General features: G+C 36.3%; 1 protein-coding gene across 8 annotated transcripts in view; it reads left to right on the top strand.

Moving 5' to 3' along the window:
* ARPP21 (cAMP regulated phosphoprotein 21) overlaps positions 1 to 17,814 on the top strand; it is a 173,272-nt gene that overhangs the window by 38,502 nt on the left and 116,956 nt on the right. For all 8 annotated transcript variants that reach the window (XR_012157455.1, XM_073333012.1, XM_073333016.1 and 5 more), the window contains exons 2-9: positions 5,157 to 5,325; positions 7,172 to 7,374; positions 8,133 to 8,174; positions 8,960 to 9,049; positions 13,146 to 13,296; positions 14,652 to 14,730; positions 16,149 to 16,208; positions 17,195 to 17,335. Coding sequence is in view for 7 of the 8 variants with exons in the window: in XM_073333012.1 (XP_073189113.1) it covers positions 7,207 to 7,374; positions 8,133 to 8,174; positions 8,960 to 9,049; positions 13,146 to 13,296; positions 14,652 to 14,730; positions 16,149 to 16,208; positions 17,195 to 17,335 (731 nt within the window). In the remaining variant the exon portion in view is untranslated. The remainder of the gene's footprint in view (positions 1 to 5,156; positions 5,326 to 7,171; positions 7,375 to 8,132; positions 8,175 to 8,959; positions 9,050 to 13,145; positions 13,297 to 14,651; positions 14,731 to 16,148; positions 16,209 to 17,194; positions 17,336 to 17,814) is intronic.

The raw sequence follows: 17,814 nt of genomic DNA, 5'->3' as shown, positions 1-17,814 counted from the left end.
GATGTGGTCCTGCCTGACCATGGCTGGGAGATATTAGTAAGAGAGTGTGGAGAAACTTGATTTGCTACTGCCATTGCAGCATTTGTTTTGTGCGTGGAGAACCAAAGCTACAAGAACACTAGGATCATCTTTAAAATGTTTTCCAATCTTTGTATTTGAGGACTCAACTTCAGCCTTTTAAGAGTCATTGAACAACTAGTTGCATTCCGTTTGTTTTTCCATAGTGGGTCTGGGGTTGATTGATTATTCATAACCTGGTATGTGAAGATCCAGAACTTGTTCTTGTCTTTTCTCTCAAGTATATCTGTGTTTCTGATCTGCCGGATATAGAGACAGCAGTGAGAAAAAGCAAGAGCATGACATTGCCAACCAAAAGAGTTTAAAAAAATCATGTGTTTGGTTAAAAATTGTGTTTTTAAACATAAATAATGGATTTTTATTTGCCTTCTGTTTTTTGAGTCTTTAAGGATCATATTTTCAAGCTTTTCCTTGCAACCATGAGGGCTAGAAAAAAGCTTATTTGTTTTTAAATTAAAATTGAAATTTTCCCATAATCACTTGACTCCAGGAGTTTGTGTTTAAACAAAACACCAAATAACATGCTAGAAATCACAACAGTTGACAACCCTGAGAGCAATCTGGGCAGAGCCGTTTTTTGTAATACTTTTCCTGTATGCAGTGTTGTTGTTGCTGTGCTGGTTTTAGGATATTGGAGAGACAAGGTGGGCGAGGTAATATCTTTTATTGGATCAATTTCTGTTAGTGAGAGAGACAACTTTTGAACTTTACACAGAGCTCTTCCTCAGTTCTGGGAAATATACTCAGAGTGTCTCAGCTAAATACAAGGTGGAACAGGTTGTTTGACATAAATAGTTAACACATATTTCAATGGACCAATCAAGATGAAGAGGACTGTTAATTCCTCTCGGTCATGGGCGGGGGCGGAGTGGAAGGAAAGAAGGGGAATAAAATAAATTTTCCAATGGTTTCCAGGATTCCAAGGAGAGCACTAATTACTGGTGAGGGCTGCCTTTTTATATTTGAATCATGTATATTGGGAATTATGAGTGACACTTCTTTACGGAGAGAGAGAATCCCCAATGTATGCTCCTATATTTCATGGATCCTCTGAAATACTACATCTGTCAAAATCTATTGTGTGGTCTCATATTTTGAGTATTTGGATGGATACGGGTCCTGTCCTGTAAAATTAATGTAGTTGAGAAGTGGGAGGGAACCAAACATCCAGTCACAGGCTGTGTCATCCCTTTTCCAGTTTTGTTGCCCACCCTAACCCTACAAGCACTTCTTCAGCCTTTTCACTTAGCAAATCTGTTTAGAGAATGTATTGGTGATTTGGGGTCTGATCCTGGCAGGTGCTGAATGTCGCCGAAGAGCACCCTCAAATCTGTTAGAGAGGAGTGTTCATTGCCTTACAGGTGTGAGGCCTGATCCTTTGATGTGTTAATGGGCATTCTTAGGAGACATCAGTAGGAGCTGAGGGAACACAGAATCAGGCCCAAACTTTGTTTTCAAGCTTTTAATACACAGTGTCTTTAGATGTTACCTACCTCTCCAATATTGGTACAGGGGTTGGTAACTTTCTTTATAGAGAGCTTTCTCACATTGTGTCAGAGGACTGTTTCTGTTTCAACTTGTGTTGATTATTGTGCAAATGTATTTATTGATACTTGAAAGTTTTCACTCACCACTTTGTTGCATTATACATTTTTTATCACTTCATTTTCCAGGCAGGTTTTTTTTAAAGCCTTGCACTTAAATTTTTTTTAACCGTTTTTTTTCTCAATCAGTGTGGTATGTGCTATTTATGAATAAATTATGGTACATGGTTTAACACTCATGCAATCTCATTTCCCTTGAATTCACGTAGCATCCTCACCAATTCACCTGGGCTCAGCACAAACCATGGGTAGGGAGAGCCCCCAGTTACTATGGAATAAATTACTTTTTATTAATAAATTTACCAGATGACAACTGCATTTCCATAGTATCCACCCATCATGGGGTGCTTGAAACTGGTTTATTAACCCATTACATTATTTTTATTGAAATGGCTCTCTAAGAATGGTATTGTTGGGTGCCCTGTTTTCTCCCTCTGACTTTTTTGTGTGGGATTTTCAAGTTTTTTCAATTTGGGCACAGTGACCTCCTTATGCTTAACTCTGTCCCGCTTGTTTTTAGCTCAGACACACTGATTCCTTTCCCTGACCTGAAGAAGAACTTTGTGTAGTTCAAAAGCCTATACCTTCTACTAACAGAAGCTGGTCCAATAAAAATTACCTTATCTGCCTTGTCTCTTGAAAAATCTCAGCAATTCCTATAAAACTTGCTCCCTTTGCAAGTTTAGATTTTTTTTTTCTAGTCACAAGCTTTGCAACCTCAGCCTAGAGACTGAAAAAAGAACTGCATTTATTCTGCCTCTTACTGTCAAATCTTCACTATGGAGAGTAAGAACATAGCTAACATTTTTGTTGATGTTTAATGCCAAGAAAAATCCAGCATGCTTTTTCCATAACTGTATAGACACTGCAGGGCTAGCAATAGTAATATATTTGTGTTGATCATTAAATAAACTGATATCTTGAATATGCACAGGGAGCAGAAACATATTTGGAGTCAAAGGGTTCCATTATACAGGTATTTTTCTGACTATTTTCACTTATTAATATATACCTTAAAGTTTATTCTATAACACTGGGGATTTCAGAGCTGCCTAACGGAGTCCAGCTCCCAGAGAGAGCGAGTACAGCATGGATTTCTTTGAGAATCTCAGCCTAAAAGTACATCTCACATATTGTAATATGAATGATAACCACTGTATGCAAATTTCCTCCAAAATGAATAGAAATTTGTATTGGAGGAAGGATGAAAAAGCAGAACTGTGATTGATATCCCACCCCGTTCTTCACTTCAATTGTTCTCTTGGCTCAGGGAATAATTACAAATGGTTACAAAAATATTTGTCCCCATGAAATTGTATGATTGCTTAAATTCCTATGCCCATATGTCAGTATATACCCGTTGAAGATTGTTTGATTTCAGCTCACAAAAATCCATTTTTTCCTGGGTCGTTTTCTACAACAAAATGTTGAAATGCATGCTGAGAGTATAATTTTATTATCTTTTTAAAAGTGTTGGCATGGCAGGTCTGAGAGATGCTGCTCAAGCATTGTGTGTGCTTCTTCCCCCACTGACTTTTATGCAATCTTGGTGAAATGTCTGTATCTTTTGTTCAATATCTGATATTCAACGGAGTTCCCGAAGTCTTGGCATTAGCTCATATTGGCATTAGATATCTTAAGCGTAACAATGTGTGGGTCTCCATTGATAAAAATATTCCCTAACAGGTATGATAAGATTTGCATTTTGAGATCTGTGGCATAGGACCAGAAGTGTTGTTGTCTGCTGGAGACTTGGCAGATTTCTCTAGCTGGTGAATGTGAGGAAATCTGAGATGCCTTTTTGTGAATATTAGCTTATCATATGTGGCAGTGCTGCAAAAAGTGTGTAGAATCCTGAAATTAGATGCTAATTTTTGGTGAGGTTTTGTTACAACTACCTCTATTTCCCTCATATCTTTGGAGCTTCTGGACTTCACAGTGCTCTGTCTTTTTCTTTCTTTTTTTGACTCTTGTATTGAATTGAGATATACTAGATCAGCTTTTTATTTTGAGGTAGGGGCAAAAATGGGTCTTGGGAGTAGTTTGCCTTCCTGCCAATCTCATTGGGTCAGTGAATTAATTTTTTACCTCTATCGGTTCCACTAGTAGGCTCACTTATATATGAATTCCTAAATATAATTGCTGTGCTCTATTCTATTAAGGTTGTTTTACTGTCCCCTCACCTTAGCGTTGGACCGCGGAAAAGTAAATTTTTCTGAGAGGATAATTTAATGATCCTGCAATGAGTAGTTTTATTGCTGTATGCAAATTATTTACTGGTTTAGGGAATGAGGGATACAATCTTAAAATATATATTTATGTTTATTTCTTGGAAAATATAAAAGGCGGTGTAACTAAGTATTCTTTGCCTACACAGCACTGAATTTCTGGAGAGATCAGAATATGATCTTAAAAATTTGTTACAGTCCAGTTCTGATTGTAGCGTTTAGCTAAATTAAATGGGTTGTGAGATACAATTCATCATACCACACAGTACAGCAGTTCCAATTGTTTGCAATTTAAAACCAGGTACATCAGAAAAAGTGTAAAAGAGTTTGATAATATGCAGTTTGTTTTTCTCACCAAGTGAACTGTATTTCTGTTCCTTTGGGGGGTGTTTTTGCCTTTCTTCTATCTCCTTCCCCCAAATTACCGTGGCCACTGCACATATGGAAATCTCAACAAGACTATTTGCATCATGACAATTTTTCACATGACCATAGTTTGTAAATCCCTCTCAAAATGTTCCTTTTCTGTCAAACCCCATACTCAGCTGGCAATAACAGTCCTGATGAATGGCATTTGCATTGCATTTCTGAAGTAATTGATCCCGCAGTCTTGTTCTCTGAGCAATAACGTAGAGAGAGAGAGATGTTGTTTTGTTACATTCTGCCTAAAGGAAAGTTTGCGCCGATTTCCATTGTTCGGGGGAATTGGTTTTTCGTGGTCCCTCCCCCGATCATTTCAGCTTTTATTTGACAGATACGCCTCATTAAACCAATATGTAAATGAACTGTACCCTTATCGAGATTACTTCCTAAAAGCAGTCATGAAGCCTCTTTAAAATATTGTGTAAATCCTTAATTGGGGCTGAGGCTTTGGTTAAAAAGCAGAGAAGACTTTTTTGCCCATAGATAATACTGATTTCCATTGAAGCAAATAGATTATCTTAATTTTTCATGTGAAAAGTGCTAGAATTCACTAAAAAAGGTTAAAATTGAAGTGAGTAATCTTCAGTGCATAATGCAATTGATAATTTTAGCTCTTTGCGTAGGAGCTGTTATGACTTGAACAGCCGGCTCTAGCCTTCATTAGAGAAGAAGCAGGCAGTTTTGAGACAGGTGGAGCTGGATCAAGCTGTGAAAGTGATTTGCTTGAAGCTGGTCATTAGTGTTAGAAATCTGGTCCTATTTATTGCATCCTTAACCCTACCATGATTATTACCATGATTATTTACTTTTTGTCTTTTTCCAGGTTGATGATGATCTGTAAAACTGTCTAAAGGAAGAGCATGGAGACTGGCATTCTGAACTGTTAGTGGGGACATGGGACTCATGTTGTCATTGATCATTTGTGTGGATTTAACCATTGAAGAGCAACAGAAGCAGCTAGAAAGACGTCGAGAATTAAAGCTGCTTTGAAGGTACATGGCTTGTTTGTTATAGTTGTTAGTCTGCTGGCTATAATTGTTTGTATTTGTGAATATTTTCTGAGTATGGATCTGCTATACATACAATGTACAACTAAAGACGTGTGTGAGAACATTTCAGTGAATTTGAGTTACACATGTAAGTGCACAACAGCCAAAAATTAACCAGCAACATTATGTTTTACAGTAAAAAAAAAAAAATCGGGCCCTTTGGGCAGCAATACATTTCTTTTGAGAAATTCATTGAATTGCCTATGAATTGTACTGTGTATAGATGGTGAACTCACAGCCCCATCCCAGTATTCATAAACACACAGGTATGAAACTCACAGTTGTTCAGAAAATCTAATTTTGCTAAATCTCCCCAATCTGTTGCAAATTGAGATGGAACAGTAACATATCTTTATGTAAAAAGAAAAGGAGTACTTGTGGCACCTTAGAGACTAACCAATTTATTTGAGTATGAGCTTTCGTGAGCTACAGCTGTAGCTCACAAAAGCTCATGCTCAAATAAATTGGTTAGTCTCTAAGGTGCCACAAGTACTCCTTTTCTTTTTGCGAAGACAGACTAACATGGCTGTTACTCTGAAACATATCTTTATGCAGGAACCTCTTCAACATGCCTAAAACAGATAGTAGTAGAATTCTAAATCCAAATGACTGATGTTTTAAAATGCTTTGCATTTCCATTCAAAAAAACAGACAGGAAAAAAGTGCTGAATGTTTATTACAAGCTGTAAAAGAAACATGGCAAAATATAGTTTTGTCTAATAACCATTGTTACACTATTGGGAAAGGGCAAGCTATTGCACTGAAATCTGTTTCTGAAATAACTCCCCCTTTCCACTGCAGTTGTTTTTCTTTCAGACACATCTTAAAACAAGAAAAAAAGAAAGGGGGGGGCGGGAGTGGAGGGAAGCTAAATTATTCATGAGACTCATTTGACAATTGATCAGTGGGGGAGATGTCGGGAGGGTGTTTTGTGGGTAGAGAGAGGAAAAATAATAATAGGCTTTAACTTTGAAAAGCCTTTTAGAGCTTCTGTACAACAGTTCATTGTGAGCTGAGAGTAATGCAGTGCAGTTAAGATATCTTCATTAGAGCTACCTGCCAAGGGCTTCCAGTAGGATTTCCATAGTGCTGGAGCGTGACATGGGGTTTGGGAAGAGGCTTATGATTTTAATAATGGAGCTGTCAGTTTGATGTCTGGAGATGTTGACTCTAAGAGCTTTATTGCCAAATTTAGATTTCATATTTATATTGAATTATTACCTCTTTAACTGAATTTAATTTTCTGTGTGCCTGTAATGAATGTATTGGCTCTCTCGCTATACGCCAGACAATACCTGAGTGATAGAAATCTGCAGTATTCCTCCTCTTGGCTGTGCTTTATTTGTATGTGTATGTATTATGAGAGAGATGCTGGAGGAGGGGAGCACTGACATGTCTATGACCCGGAAGTGTAAATGGGACATCCATTTGACTTATCTTAGGGGGGAAAAAAAATCCTTTCCATCCCGGTCTTCACCTCTGCAGCAACTCCTTGGCTGTGGCAGGAGAGCAAGGGGTGAGGGCTTAACGTACCTTAACTGTGGTTTACATTCTCTACCACTAAGCATGTTTGAAACCAAGTTGTTTTATTTATCGTATCTCTACTCTACTCTTCCCCAGTGTCGATTCAATATATTTGTTTTTCTGCTGGAGTGTATTGCCCTGCACTCCTGAGTTTGTTATTGTGGTTTGTTTATCAAAGGAAATGAAATCATTTTGCTTTTTGAGAACAAAAGTAAAAATTTCACCTCCCTCCCTCTTTTTTTGGGGGGATGTCTCGACTGTCCAGGTCACCGAATCTTGTTTTAATTTCTGTCTGGGAGAATGTCTGAGCAAGGTAAATTGAACCAGGAGACAGCAGAGGAAGCTGCCAAAGAGCAGGAGTCCACCATCTCTGATGCGACCCCAGAGAACTACATCATTAATAAAACGGAAAGCTTGGAAGCAGAGGAAAAGGAGGAGAAGCTGAGTGATGCCAAGACGGACCTCCAGGTAAGAGGAAGAAGGACCTTGGATGGCTATGAAACTGTGTTGTTGTTACATTGCTATTTCCACTGTCTTTTGTTTGGCTAGATTTTTTCTATTCTTCTCTCCTCATGCTTTTCTTTTCTTTTTTCTTGTTATATAATTGGTAGTATTTTTTAATTGCGAAGGAGCCCGTTACTGGGTACCCATTATAAATACAGTAAAATATTTGTCTTGGGATATTTAGGACATTATCTTCATCTGATGACTCACAGAATTCATAGAGACTGCTGTATTTCTTAATTTTACAGTGAATTTAATTTTAAAAATAACAGTTATTACCAACAAAAAAGCAGTGACGCTCTTGTTATGCAAAACTAAAGAAAGATCATTAAAAACTTGAGTCTTTACAAGATGATTTTTTTTACCTTAAAAGGATATTAAAAGAAAGAGGGACTGCAATTTATGGGATTACTGCGAAGCTCAAAAGGGGAAGGAGTTTGGAGAGGGAGAGAGGCTTACAAAACATGATAAAAAGACAATACTGAAGTATTTGAGCATACCACAGCAAAGCATCAAGTTTGCATCTTGTTTATATCAATCAGATTAATGCATACAGCAGAGGCAATTCTTGGCTTCCCACTTCTTTGGAGTTGCCTTAGGAATGTTACTTTGCAATCAGCAAATGATGATAAAGGTTTGCTTTGAGAAGGATTTAATGAAGTATGCTGATATTGCTATTGTGTGCATTTTCCACTAAAGTGACAATTATTTGTTACGCACAGAAACGAGGCGTAAACCAGAACCAGCAGAAAAAGAGATCCAAGGTAAGGTTTCACATTGCATGCGGAGCTGACAGGTGATAAAAAGTTCCATTCAGGTGACTGTTTTCATATACAACAATGAGCTTTTATCTTCAGTTTTTCTTCATAATCATGTGAAACTCCTCTGCTTTTGTGCCACAAGATATTAAGTGTCAATCTCCCCTTTCTTTAGCAGTCATACGTTGGTTACTGGGCTTGCCATGTACTTGTATGTGTGATCTGTGTATGTGTGTGTGTGTGCAAATGGGGAAGAAAAATCGCGTTTAATTTTTCTTTTGTAATTAGTGTTTTGTTTGAATTTTATTTAAGTGGAGTAATCAAGTTTCTAAAGCTGTAGGGATTAAAAAGATTGAGTAGGAGGAAGGCAGCTAGTTAGTGTGAAATCTGCTAGCTCGCTCGCTGTTCTTTTTTTAAATAACATTTTCAACATTTTCAATACCACTTTTAAAATTTGTCACTGTTCAGCTCTATTGCTGTTTACAGAAAATAGAGTTGTTGCTTTGACTACGTTACCAGATTTTTTTTGTTTTTACTTTTATGATTTTCAGCTGAGGTGAAGTGTAGCAAAAGTATTTAAAAGCCCAAACCCATGTATCAAATGACTGGCTGGGCAGAATCTGCTGTAGTTCATCTTTTGTCTATCACATACATGCACTTGCATCTCAAGCAAATGCAGTTTTGCTGGACAAGTACCTGATTATTTGAAATTCATTGGGATGGTTGGCACATTTGCAGATTTGGGGTCAGCAGTAGTTTCCTTTGTTTTGTTTTCTTTCTATCTTATTCAGTCAGGAGCTAAGGGGAAACTGGTCCGGAGTCTTGCTGTGTGCGAAGAATCATCCCCTCGACTGGGAGCAGAAGGTCTTCATGATAATCAGGTACATCTGAAATCATGGCTGTTAGCTGCATGGTTGACTTCCACTTTCACTTGCATGATCATGTTACTTAATTGGGCTTTTAACAATATATTTTTGGGGAAAGCAGAAAAAAATTTACATCTGACAATGCACACGATTTTATGAAGTTATCTGGCTTAGCGTGTACTTTATTTTGAAATATTGAAGTAGTCTTACAGTATGTCACAGGGTGTTGTTTGCTTTTTTTTCCAGACCCCCTGAAAATTTCAACAAATGGAAAAGAATTCAAAAGAATTCAGATTAAAATTAAAAATAAAATAAAAGATAGAATTGTTCTTTTCTCTAAGGCTATCTCTTTTGAGGCTACACCAGATACAGTTCTAAATTCACTCTGGTTTCTAGTTCAGCTGAGATCCATTATGTATCGGTCCCCCAGTATGCGCTTCATAATACTACACAGATCTTGACTCTCTATAAATACATTGGCAGAGAAGAGAGGGTGCATTATTCTGAGTAGGATTCCATTTTGTATTCCATTTATTTCAAAGAAACAACTTTTTGACCAAAAAATCTTGGCAATTTGATCCCACAGATTCAGATTCTGGAAAACAGTTCTTCTAGGCTCGCTTGCAAAAAAAACAAACTCCAAAAACCAAAACAAAAAACCCAAAACCAAAACCACCAAAAACTGTCACAATCATTTTCACTTGACCAGACAAACAAGATTTTTTAAATAATAATAATAATAAAAAACCTTAAAAGCTTCCAGCATTGGTATTTGGAGATTCAGTTGTTTTATTGGCAAATGAGATTAGCCATAGAGAGAAAGAGATGGAGAAAAATGACTTTTGTGAGCTCAGAACAAAACAAACAATCACTTTTAAGTGTACTTTCTTTGACTTTCCTCTATTGACTTGAAATGCAACAAATTGAACTCTCCCCATAGGCTCATAAGGGTGGAGAGGATTTTTATTTATTTATTTATTTTATTCATTCATTGATTCATTCATTCATTTATATTTATTTTTTGAAAGACCAAAAACCAGATCTTGTTTAGCAGCTGAACTTCTCCAAGTTCTCACTGCTCTACAATGATGATTATGCAGTAGGGAAATTGACAGGTTATTTTATAGTTGTAGGTATATATTTAAAAAAATACTATGCTTTTAGCTTAACTTGCATTATTCAAAAATGTGTGGCTTTTGTTCTGCATTTTATTTGTGTTTTCTATTGTTTAATGGAGAATGAAAAGGAGAATAATATAAATATAAGAGATTGTATTAAACATCGCATGGTAGTTGATAATGTACTGCAGAGAACATGTGTTTAAATCCATAAAGGTGGTCAGGGTTTGGGATAAAATACTTCTCCCAAACTGCACCCTGATGCCAGACAGAGGAGGGGTCACTTGTACACATCCTCTGGTCCTACCCCGGTCTGACGAGTTACTGGGAAGAATTCTTTGACTATACGGAAAAGATCACAGGAGTTAAAGTACCCCTGGACTCCCAACATCTGTCTCATGTAAAGACCATTGGTTCTGAATACTTGAGTAGATAGAAACTATGCTTTGCTCTTATATTGGCCTTTTGCTTACTAATGCAGATTAGCTTTGCAATGGAAAGCTAGACCTGCACACTCCTCCTTGGACTGGCTGAAGGATACTGGAAATGTTGTGCCATTTGAAATGGTTTACTTTTACTTTAAAGGAGAAAGAAGCGTATTTTGAGTTTATTTTGAATTACTTTTTTATTAGTTTATCTTAGCGGTTTACAAAGCACAGGGTTTTGATTACCAGAGAATGTATGGTACATTGCCAGAACTACAGAGTATGGATTGTACTGCAACCCTGATGTTTGTATTGATATTTGAAAATTTGCCTTCATTTTCCTGTGTAGGAAAAATCTTGTTACCTGTATTACTTGATCTTGAACGCTTACCTGATGATTCACTATGTCCTTACTTAAAAGGAATGTTGCCTCTAATGTTATACTATTGACTTATCAGTGTATTATTGCAACTTGAACATTTCTTTTGTTATTCACTATACTTACCTTGTATCAATGTACTTATTAACGTTGTATTTTACTATTGAGAAAAATCAATAAAAATAAATATAACAAAAAAATAATAGATTGCTTTCACGACTCTACAGCCCTTTTGTGTGTTTCTTCAAGAGCAACCAAATATTATACGCAGAATCGTATATGTGTAACACAAAATAGATACTGTACGTTTACATGTGTGTTTATGCTATGTGTACAGTCTGTCATTTTTCTCTTCTCGTCAAAATAGGTGCATCTTAATAGCCATTTTAATAGTTCAGGATTAAAGTGCTGAGGATGCCAATTCCATACGATTCGTCTGTTTTGAAGAACTAATGACAGAATCACCCAGCATTATATAGCACAGGAAATCTGAAGTTGTTCTGAAGGATCTTGTGGCACTGATTCATACAAAGTCCTGTCATCAGAACAAAACATTTACTTACAGTTTTTCCTCAGCAAGTGAAAGGAAAACATACTTCAGTCCATTAAGTGCAACTTAGCAGTTAGCGGACAGTCTCCTGCATGTCCTTATTTCATATGGCTGAGAGTTCCCATTCTCTTTCTATATTCAGTGCAGCATTCTGCTAACATTTCTGCCTTATGGTAACAAAAATAGAGATTGAGAAAATAAACCCCAATTAATATTTTGCCACAGGACTTTGCTTCCATTTTTACAGTGCTTTGCATCTCAAGTCTTCTGTACCACATTTCAGCTTCATCAAGACACCGATTCAGCAGAGGCAGTTTTGACTTCCTGTCTTACTGTGACACCAATAGCTAGTTTTGCTAGGATTTTTGTCTTACACTTGTTTTGGTGTCTGATAGTGGTTATTTTTAATAACTCTAAGATTTGTAATAGTTATTGCAGGCATCATTTGAGTTACTAATGTTCTGCTTCTGAAAAATATCCTTTAGGGTAAAATATTGTAGTGAGATTTGTTTTTCTGTACATCAGCAATCAGGCTATTTTTTTTTAATACATGGTAATTTGGACGTCATCATGATGCAGCTGTAGCTTACCGATTATGCAGGCCCCCAATGTGTTTAAAAGCACTTCTAATACTACTGATTTTGCCAGTTTGATGCAAGCAGTGTATTTTTACAAAACTTTAATATCTGATTTTGTTCATTTTTCTTCAAAACAGTGTGAATACTTAGCCATACTTTCTTTTCCTTCTTGTAGTCAGATTCCATTCTTTTGAAGTTTGTCACAGCATTATCAGTTTATCAATACATTTCATTGAATATCAACTCGTTTTTTACTGTTGTCTGAAAAATCCTGTGTCAGTGTAAGTGGAAAATAATGATTTCACAAAAGCAAAACAAAAAAGGCCAAACACCATGAATTCCCAGTTTTCTAACAAGTGCAGCTTCAAAGGAATTCGCAGTCTTTGAAATGTCAAAATCTTTAGGACATGGATTTCTGATGCACTGGAAAAATTCAGTTAGCACACCCACTGTACTGAAAACTGCAGTACTCATTTTTTATTTTTTTTTAAGTTTTTGCTAAGGGCTATGTTTACAGATGTTTTTTTACTTGATAAACCTGATAGCTAAACAATTCTCAGGGCCTGAAAAGTGAGTTTAAATTTTATAACACTGTATGTGTGCATAGCACTTCATATGAATTTGCAAAAAAAAATTCTGTGGAAGTTATTTTGGTCATTATCTAGCACTTGCAATATCTCTTCAGATATAGAATGGTTTATGGGAAGAAGAACACCTATAAGAATGTACTTCCAGTGTTATAATTATTGAGAGAAAAGTTTAATTACTGATAGTGGAGAATAATGTATCTTTAATACTTGTAAACTCAGAGGTCTTAGTTTGCAAATATTAAGGAAGAAATTCTGACTTCAGTGGGAGCAGCACACACACACATCTGAGGGCAGAATTTGGGCCAAAGAATGCATTATTCTCCCAATAAGATTTAATTTTACCCAGTAGGAAAAAATTATATCTGGCTTCAATTTTTCTAGCTGTGCACTCCCGAATGCAAATCTCTTCAGATTGGAATCCATGTAAATTTTATTGAATCTGGCCCTAAATTATTATATTTTTTTCAACAGGAATCAATACAACTACAGCTTTCGAGTTTCCCCAGTCTACAAGAAGAAGATAAATCTAGTAAAGATGACTCTGAGAAAGAAAAAGAGAAGGATAAAAACAAAGAAAAAGATAAAAACTGTGAAAAATCCAAGATCAGAATGTTATCAAAAGGTGAACTTCAAAATATTTTAATCCTTTTTCAATTATTTATTATGGTCACATCTAGAAATTCTTGGACATGCATAGGAATGTATGTACCTGTGGGTATATATGTATTATACCTGTGTGCATATGTGAACTCTCTCTCTATCTTTCTCGTTATCTAATCTGTCTGTCTTTAAGTACACATACAGTAGGAATGCATTTATCCAAAAGAGGGAATGTGGCATGTGAAATTTATATGGATAAGAAAAAGGGAGTTTTTCATATAAATGATGGGTTTTGAGATATATAGATTATATATATTACAGTTGTATTATGAGTAGAACCCCTAACAGAGCATAGCAGAGATTTTGTGTAAGAGGTGTTTGGTGTCGGGTGTGTGTATGTGTGTGTAATGTGTTTGTATTTATGTATGCGATTATAATATTTACATAAAATATTTTATGAAAGTACAACTTTTTTCTGTTAATCATAGTATACTGTACAACTTGTTAGCAGCAACACAAAACACTTAGTCTTATATATTGCTTTCGGCCCACAGATGAATCTCCCATTAACATTATTTGGAAATCCACCCGTAGCCCTTAACCTTAACTCATGGTCCGTGTACTGTAATACACTAGTGAATTATCTATCACATATTATAATTATGCCTTACTACAGCAGGTATGCACAGAGTGACTCTAACTATAATTATTTTTATACCTATGATTATATCATGTTACAAAACTACACTGTAGTCTCTTAAGGATAAGCATTGCCTACTCAGGGGCAGATCCTCAGCTGGTATGAATTGTTATAGCTCCTTTGACTTTACTGAAGCTGATTCAGTAAAGTGATTCAGACCAGCTGAGGATCTGCCCTTACTTTTGAGTAAGACACAATCACCTATGCCGTAAATGAATTCTAAATACTCTGTCACATGCCATTGTCATCTACCCACTTTTAGACATCACTAGATTCCAGTCTGTTAAAGATTTTGAATTCCCAGTGGCAAGGCATATCACTTTGTCTAATTTAATATGTTCAATATATAAAGATGTATTTATAGTCAGGACTGGATATTCAGCAGTAAGAAGGGGAAAGTTGGAAGGAATTTGGGTAACATTATATATTTCCTGTGATTCCAGAAAGGACAAAACTTTGTTTGCTTCAGTTGTGGCACTTATTAGTACAATGCAAAGAAAAGACAGACTTCCTCATGCTGTTTTGTGGGGTAGATTGTTCACATAAATAAATAACCTGCATGTACATTATTCTTTATAATATATTTTTTGGGTTGCTGGCTGGAAAACCAAGTCTGCTTTACAGAAATTGGCTTAACTTCTGAAATGAAACGTTTTGGTTTGTTTGTTTGTTTTCAGATTGCAGCCAAGAATATACCGACTCAACAGGCATAGATTTACATGAATTTCTGGTGAACACATTAAAGAATAATCCCAGGTAAGTAGCTCCGGCATGTTGTTAACTCCTGGTATAGTCCTAGAATTCTAGCAATTAAGCATCTTATAATTCTAGTTCTAGAGAATGCTGTAGGAAAAATAATAATGGAAGCATCTCAACTGAGCAAGAAGCCATAAAGCAATAAATTTCTACACCTAGGCTTTCCAGTTTCCCATTGCTTAATTACTTTTTCTGAAATTTGGTCACTGCTTATCTTCCCTGCTGCACAGCTCCATCTAAAGACTCTTAGCACTAGTATATTATAACCTATGTGATTGGAGGTTTCTGCAACTCAGATCATATTGTGAGTGCCAACTTCTAGCCTCACTACACCCATGGTCTTCATTTGGAACTGCAAACTCATCTTAAAATAGAATTTCATCCTAAATATATATAAAAAGTTTCTATCAGGATTTTTTATATATTATCTTTTACATACTCTTTGCAACTGAATCTGTTCAGTGTGCACAGCTTCATCCTACACTTAATGGATATCAAGAAATAATTAGGTAAATTATCCATTACCCCATCCACAGAGGGGCTTAAAAATCCATGGGATTTCAAAATGCATGAATTCACATTTCTTATTAAAGGGCACATTTCTGGCCTTCAAAGCAAAAAGTCCCTGAGTTGTCCAAGCTGTAATAGCTCAATGAGCTTGAGAGCAATGCACTCTGTAAGGTGTCTTACTAGGGCTGTTAAATAAATGGTGCGTGTGGGGAGGTATATTTGTGGAAAATTTCAACTTTTCAGCAAAAGATCAAAAACTTGCAGTTTAAAAGAGAAAATTTGGATTTGGCAATGCTGCAGCAGTTCTTCGTGGAAGCTGTTGTTGGGTGCCTCATGTCCCCGTTCTCAGTGGCTTCCCTGTTCAGACTACGTGTCCCATGATGCATCCTGGTCTCCCCTCTTGCTGAGCCACGGTGGTGCACCAGGGAAAGCGGTTATTCTGAGTTTGGGGTGTTTGATTTCTTTAGACAAGAAGTTGAAATTTGCTACAGAAAGTGCACACTTTCTATGACACATTGAATTTAGTCAAAAATCCAATTTTCCATCCAAAAAATTTGTGATGGAAATTTTTCAACTATCTCTACAGCTTACTTTTGTTCCAAAAAGAAATACCAACATTATTCAACCACCTGAATGCAGTCCTTTGAGGCTGCGAGTGCTACCAGGCCGAACCCTAATGCTGAAGAGATTTAAGTCCATATCTTGCCTTGCTCTGGTATGGATGGGGGGAAGGGGAAACTAGAGTCTTTCCCCAGCTTCACCAATGCAAGGGAGGTCAGCGTTTTAACTAAAATATTTACATCATTTTTAAATAAAGGGAAACTTCCATAATTTGTTTTTGAAGTATCCTAAAAGTATCTAAAAATGGTTTTGTAGCTGACTCTTCAAATTGCTGTTTATTTTTACAGGGACAGAATGATACTCTTAAAAATGGAACAGGAAATTATAGATTTTATTAGTGACAACAAGTAAGTTAATTTCAGTATTTGGTTAGTTTATCATATTTGCATGCCACATGTATCTTTTGCATAAAGCATATGTAAATGCTATATTTTTATGAGATGTGTGCTCACTTAGAGGCCTATCCTACACTGTGCTGGAGTTTAGTACCTTGCAAAATCAGGCCCCTAGATTCCTCTCTAATAACTGTCAGTAGGAGCCACTGCAGTAGGTGTAACAAAAAGCAAGGCTTTTCATTTTTATTATATTTCTCTAATGACTTCCAGCTGGTTCCAGTCACTTATGCTCAAAAATAATTGTAAAGCTTTCATTGCATAGGACATAAAGCATGCATCTCTAGAGGGGGATATATAATCAAATATTATGTCATGCAATTTGCTCTGTTCACTAAGGTATTTTTAACGTGGTGAAAAATAAAGTTAAGCTTTTGTTTGAAGGGAGACAAAACCCTGTTCTGCTCTCACATATTCTACAATTTATAATAAAATTATAGATTTTAACTTGGTTAAAAACAAACCGATTGAAAAAGTCCCCTGACTTTTGAGGGGGAAAAATAGACATTTTAAAATAGAAGAAAGAAGATTTGTTGTACTAGAATAGCCCCTTGGTGTCTCAAACATTACCCAGTATCTGCTGCTTTGGAGGAAGGCATAAAACTTTCATGATATCCTTAGCCATTTATGCAACATTTACATAGGGCGAAAGTGTGTATGGCAAGTGAGTCCTTCCTGACGCCTGCAGCAGTCAGCTGATGCTGTAAAATATGAGATTTGATTATCTTAATTTAGCATGTAAAAGTACCAGTTTTATTATTGACCATAAATATATCCAGCACTTTTTAAAAACCAGCCATTGTAGTTGACTGACTGCTTACCTGCAGCATAGATGTATACTGTATAATTGAACAGAGGAAAAAACAGTTAATCAAGTTTTAAAAGGTATTTTATATTTTAGAGAGGATCACGTAACTGATCAGTGTGATATTTTCTTTCAGTAATCATTATAAAAAGTTCCCTCAGATGTCGTCCTATCAGAGGATGTTAGTGCACAGAGTGGCAGCTTATTTTGGAATGGATCACAATGTAGATCAAACTGGAAAATCTGTAATTATCAACAAGACCAGCAATACTAGAATGTAAGTACTAGCCTTGTGCTTTTCTTATTTCCCTTTCATAAGGGTCAATTTGCATCCTGGCTACATGGCATTTTAAAATTCCATTTTTGTAATGCTGAGCATTATTTATCACTCATTCTGGTGTAGAGTGTCGTTATGTCTTCTCCTTGGAAGATTGTATGAGGATTTGAAATATGTAGAAAAGAGTCAATCCGGTTGTTTAGAGTCAAGAAATTTATATAGTGCCTCTGGAGTGGAATGTTTTGCTGACCCTCTAACACCACCCCATAGCTATAGAAAGCAATTTATTGCTTAACATGTTGCCTGGAGCTGGGCAGGTTATGAAGTACAGGTACTTTTAAATAACACAAAGATGCTGGGAAGATATCCTGTTCCCTCTTTCCATTTCTTCTTTTTTGCAGTTTCCACTCCTGCCTATTGAGTTGTTTGTTTTGCAACAGATATTTTTCCCCTGTGTCACCTTTTATTTTTTTCACAGA

Source organism: Lepidochelys kempii, chromosome 2 (assembly GCF_965140265.1).
Source record: "Lepidochelys kempii isolate rLepKem1 chromosome 2, rLepKem1.hap2, whole genome shotgun sequence".
In the NCBI taxonomy this organism is placed as follows: Eukaryota; Metazoa; Chordata; order Testudines; family Cheloniidae; genus Lepidochelys; species Lepidochelys kempii.
Note: the sequence above shows the minus strand (reverse complement) of the source record. Positions and strands in the feature narration are given on the sequence as shown.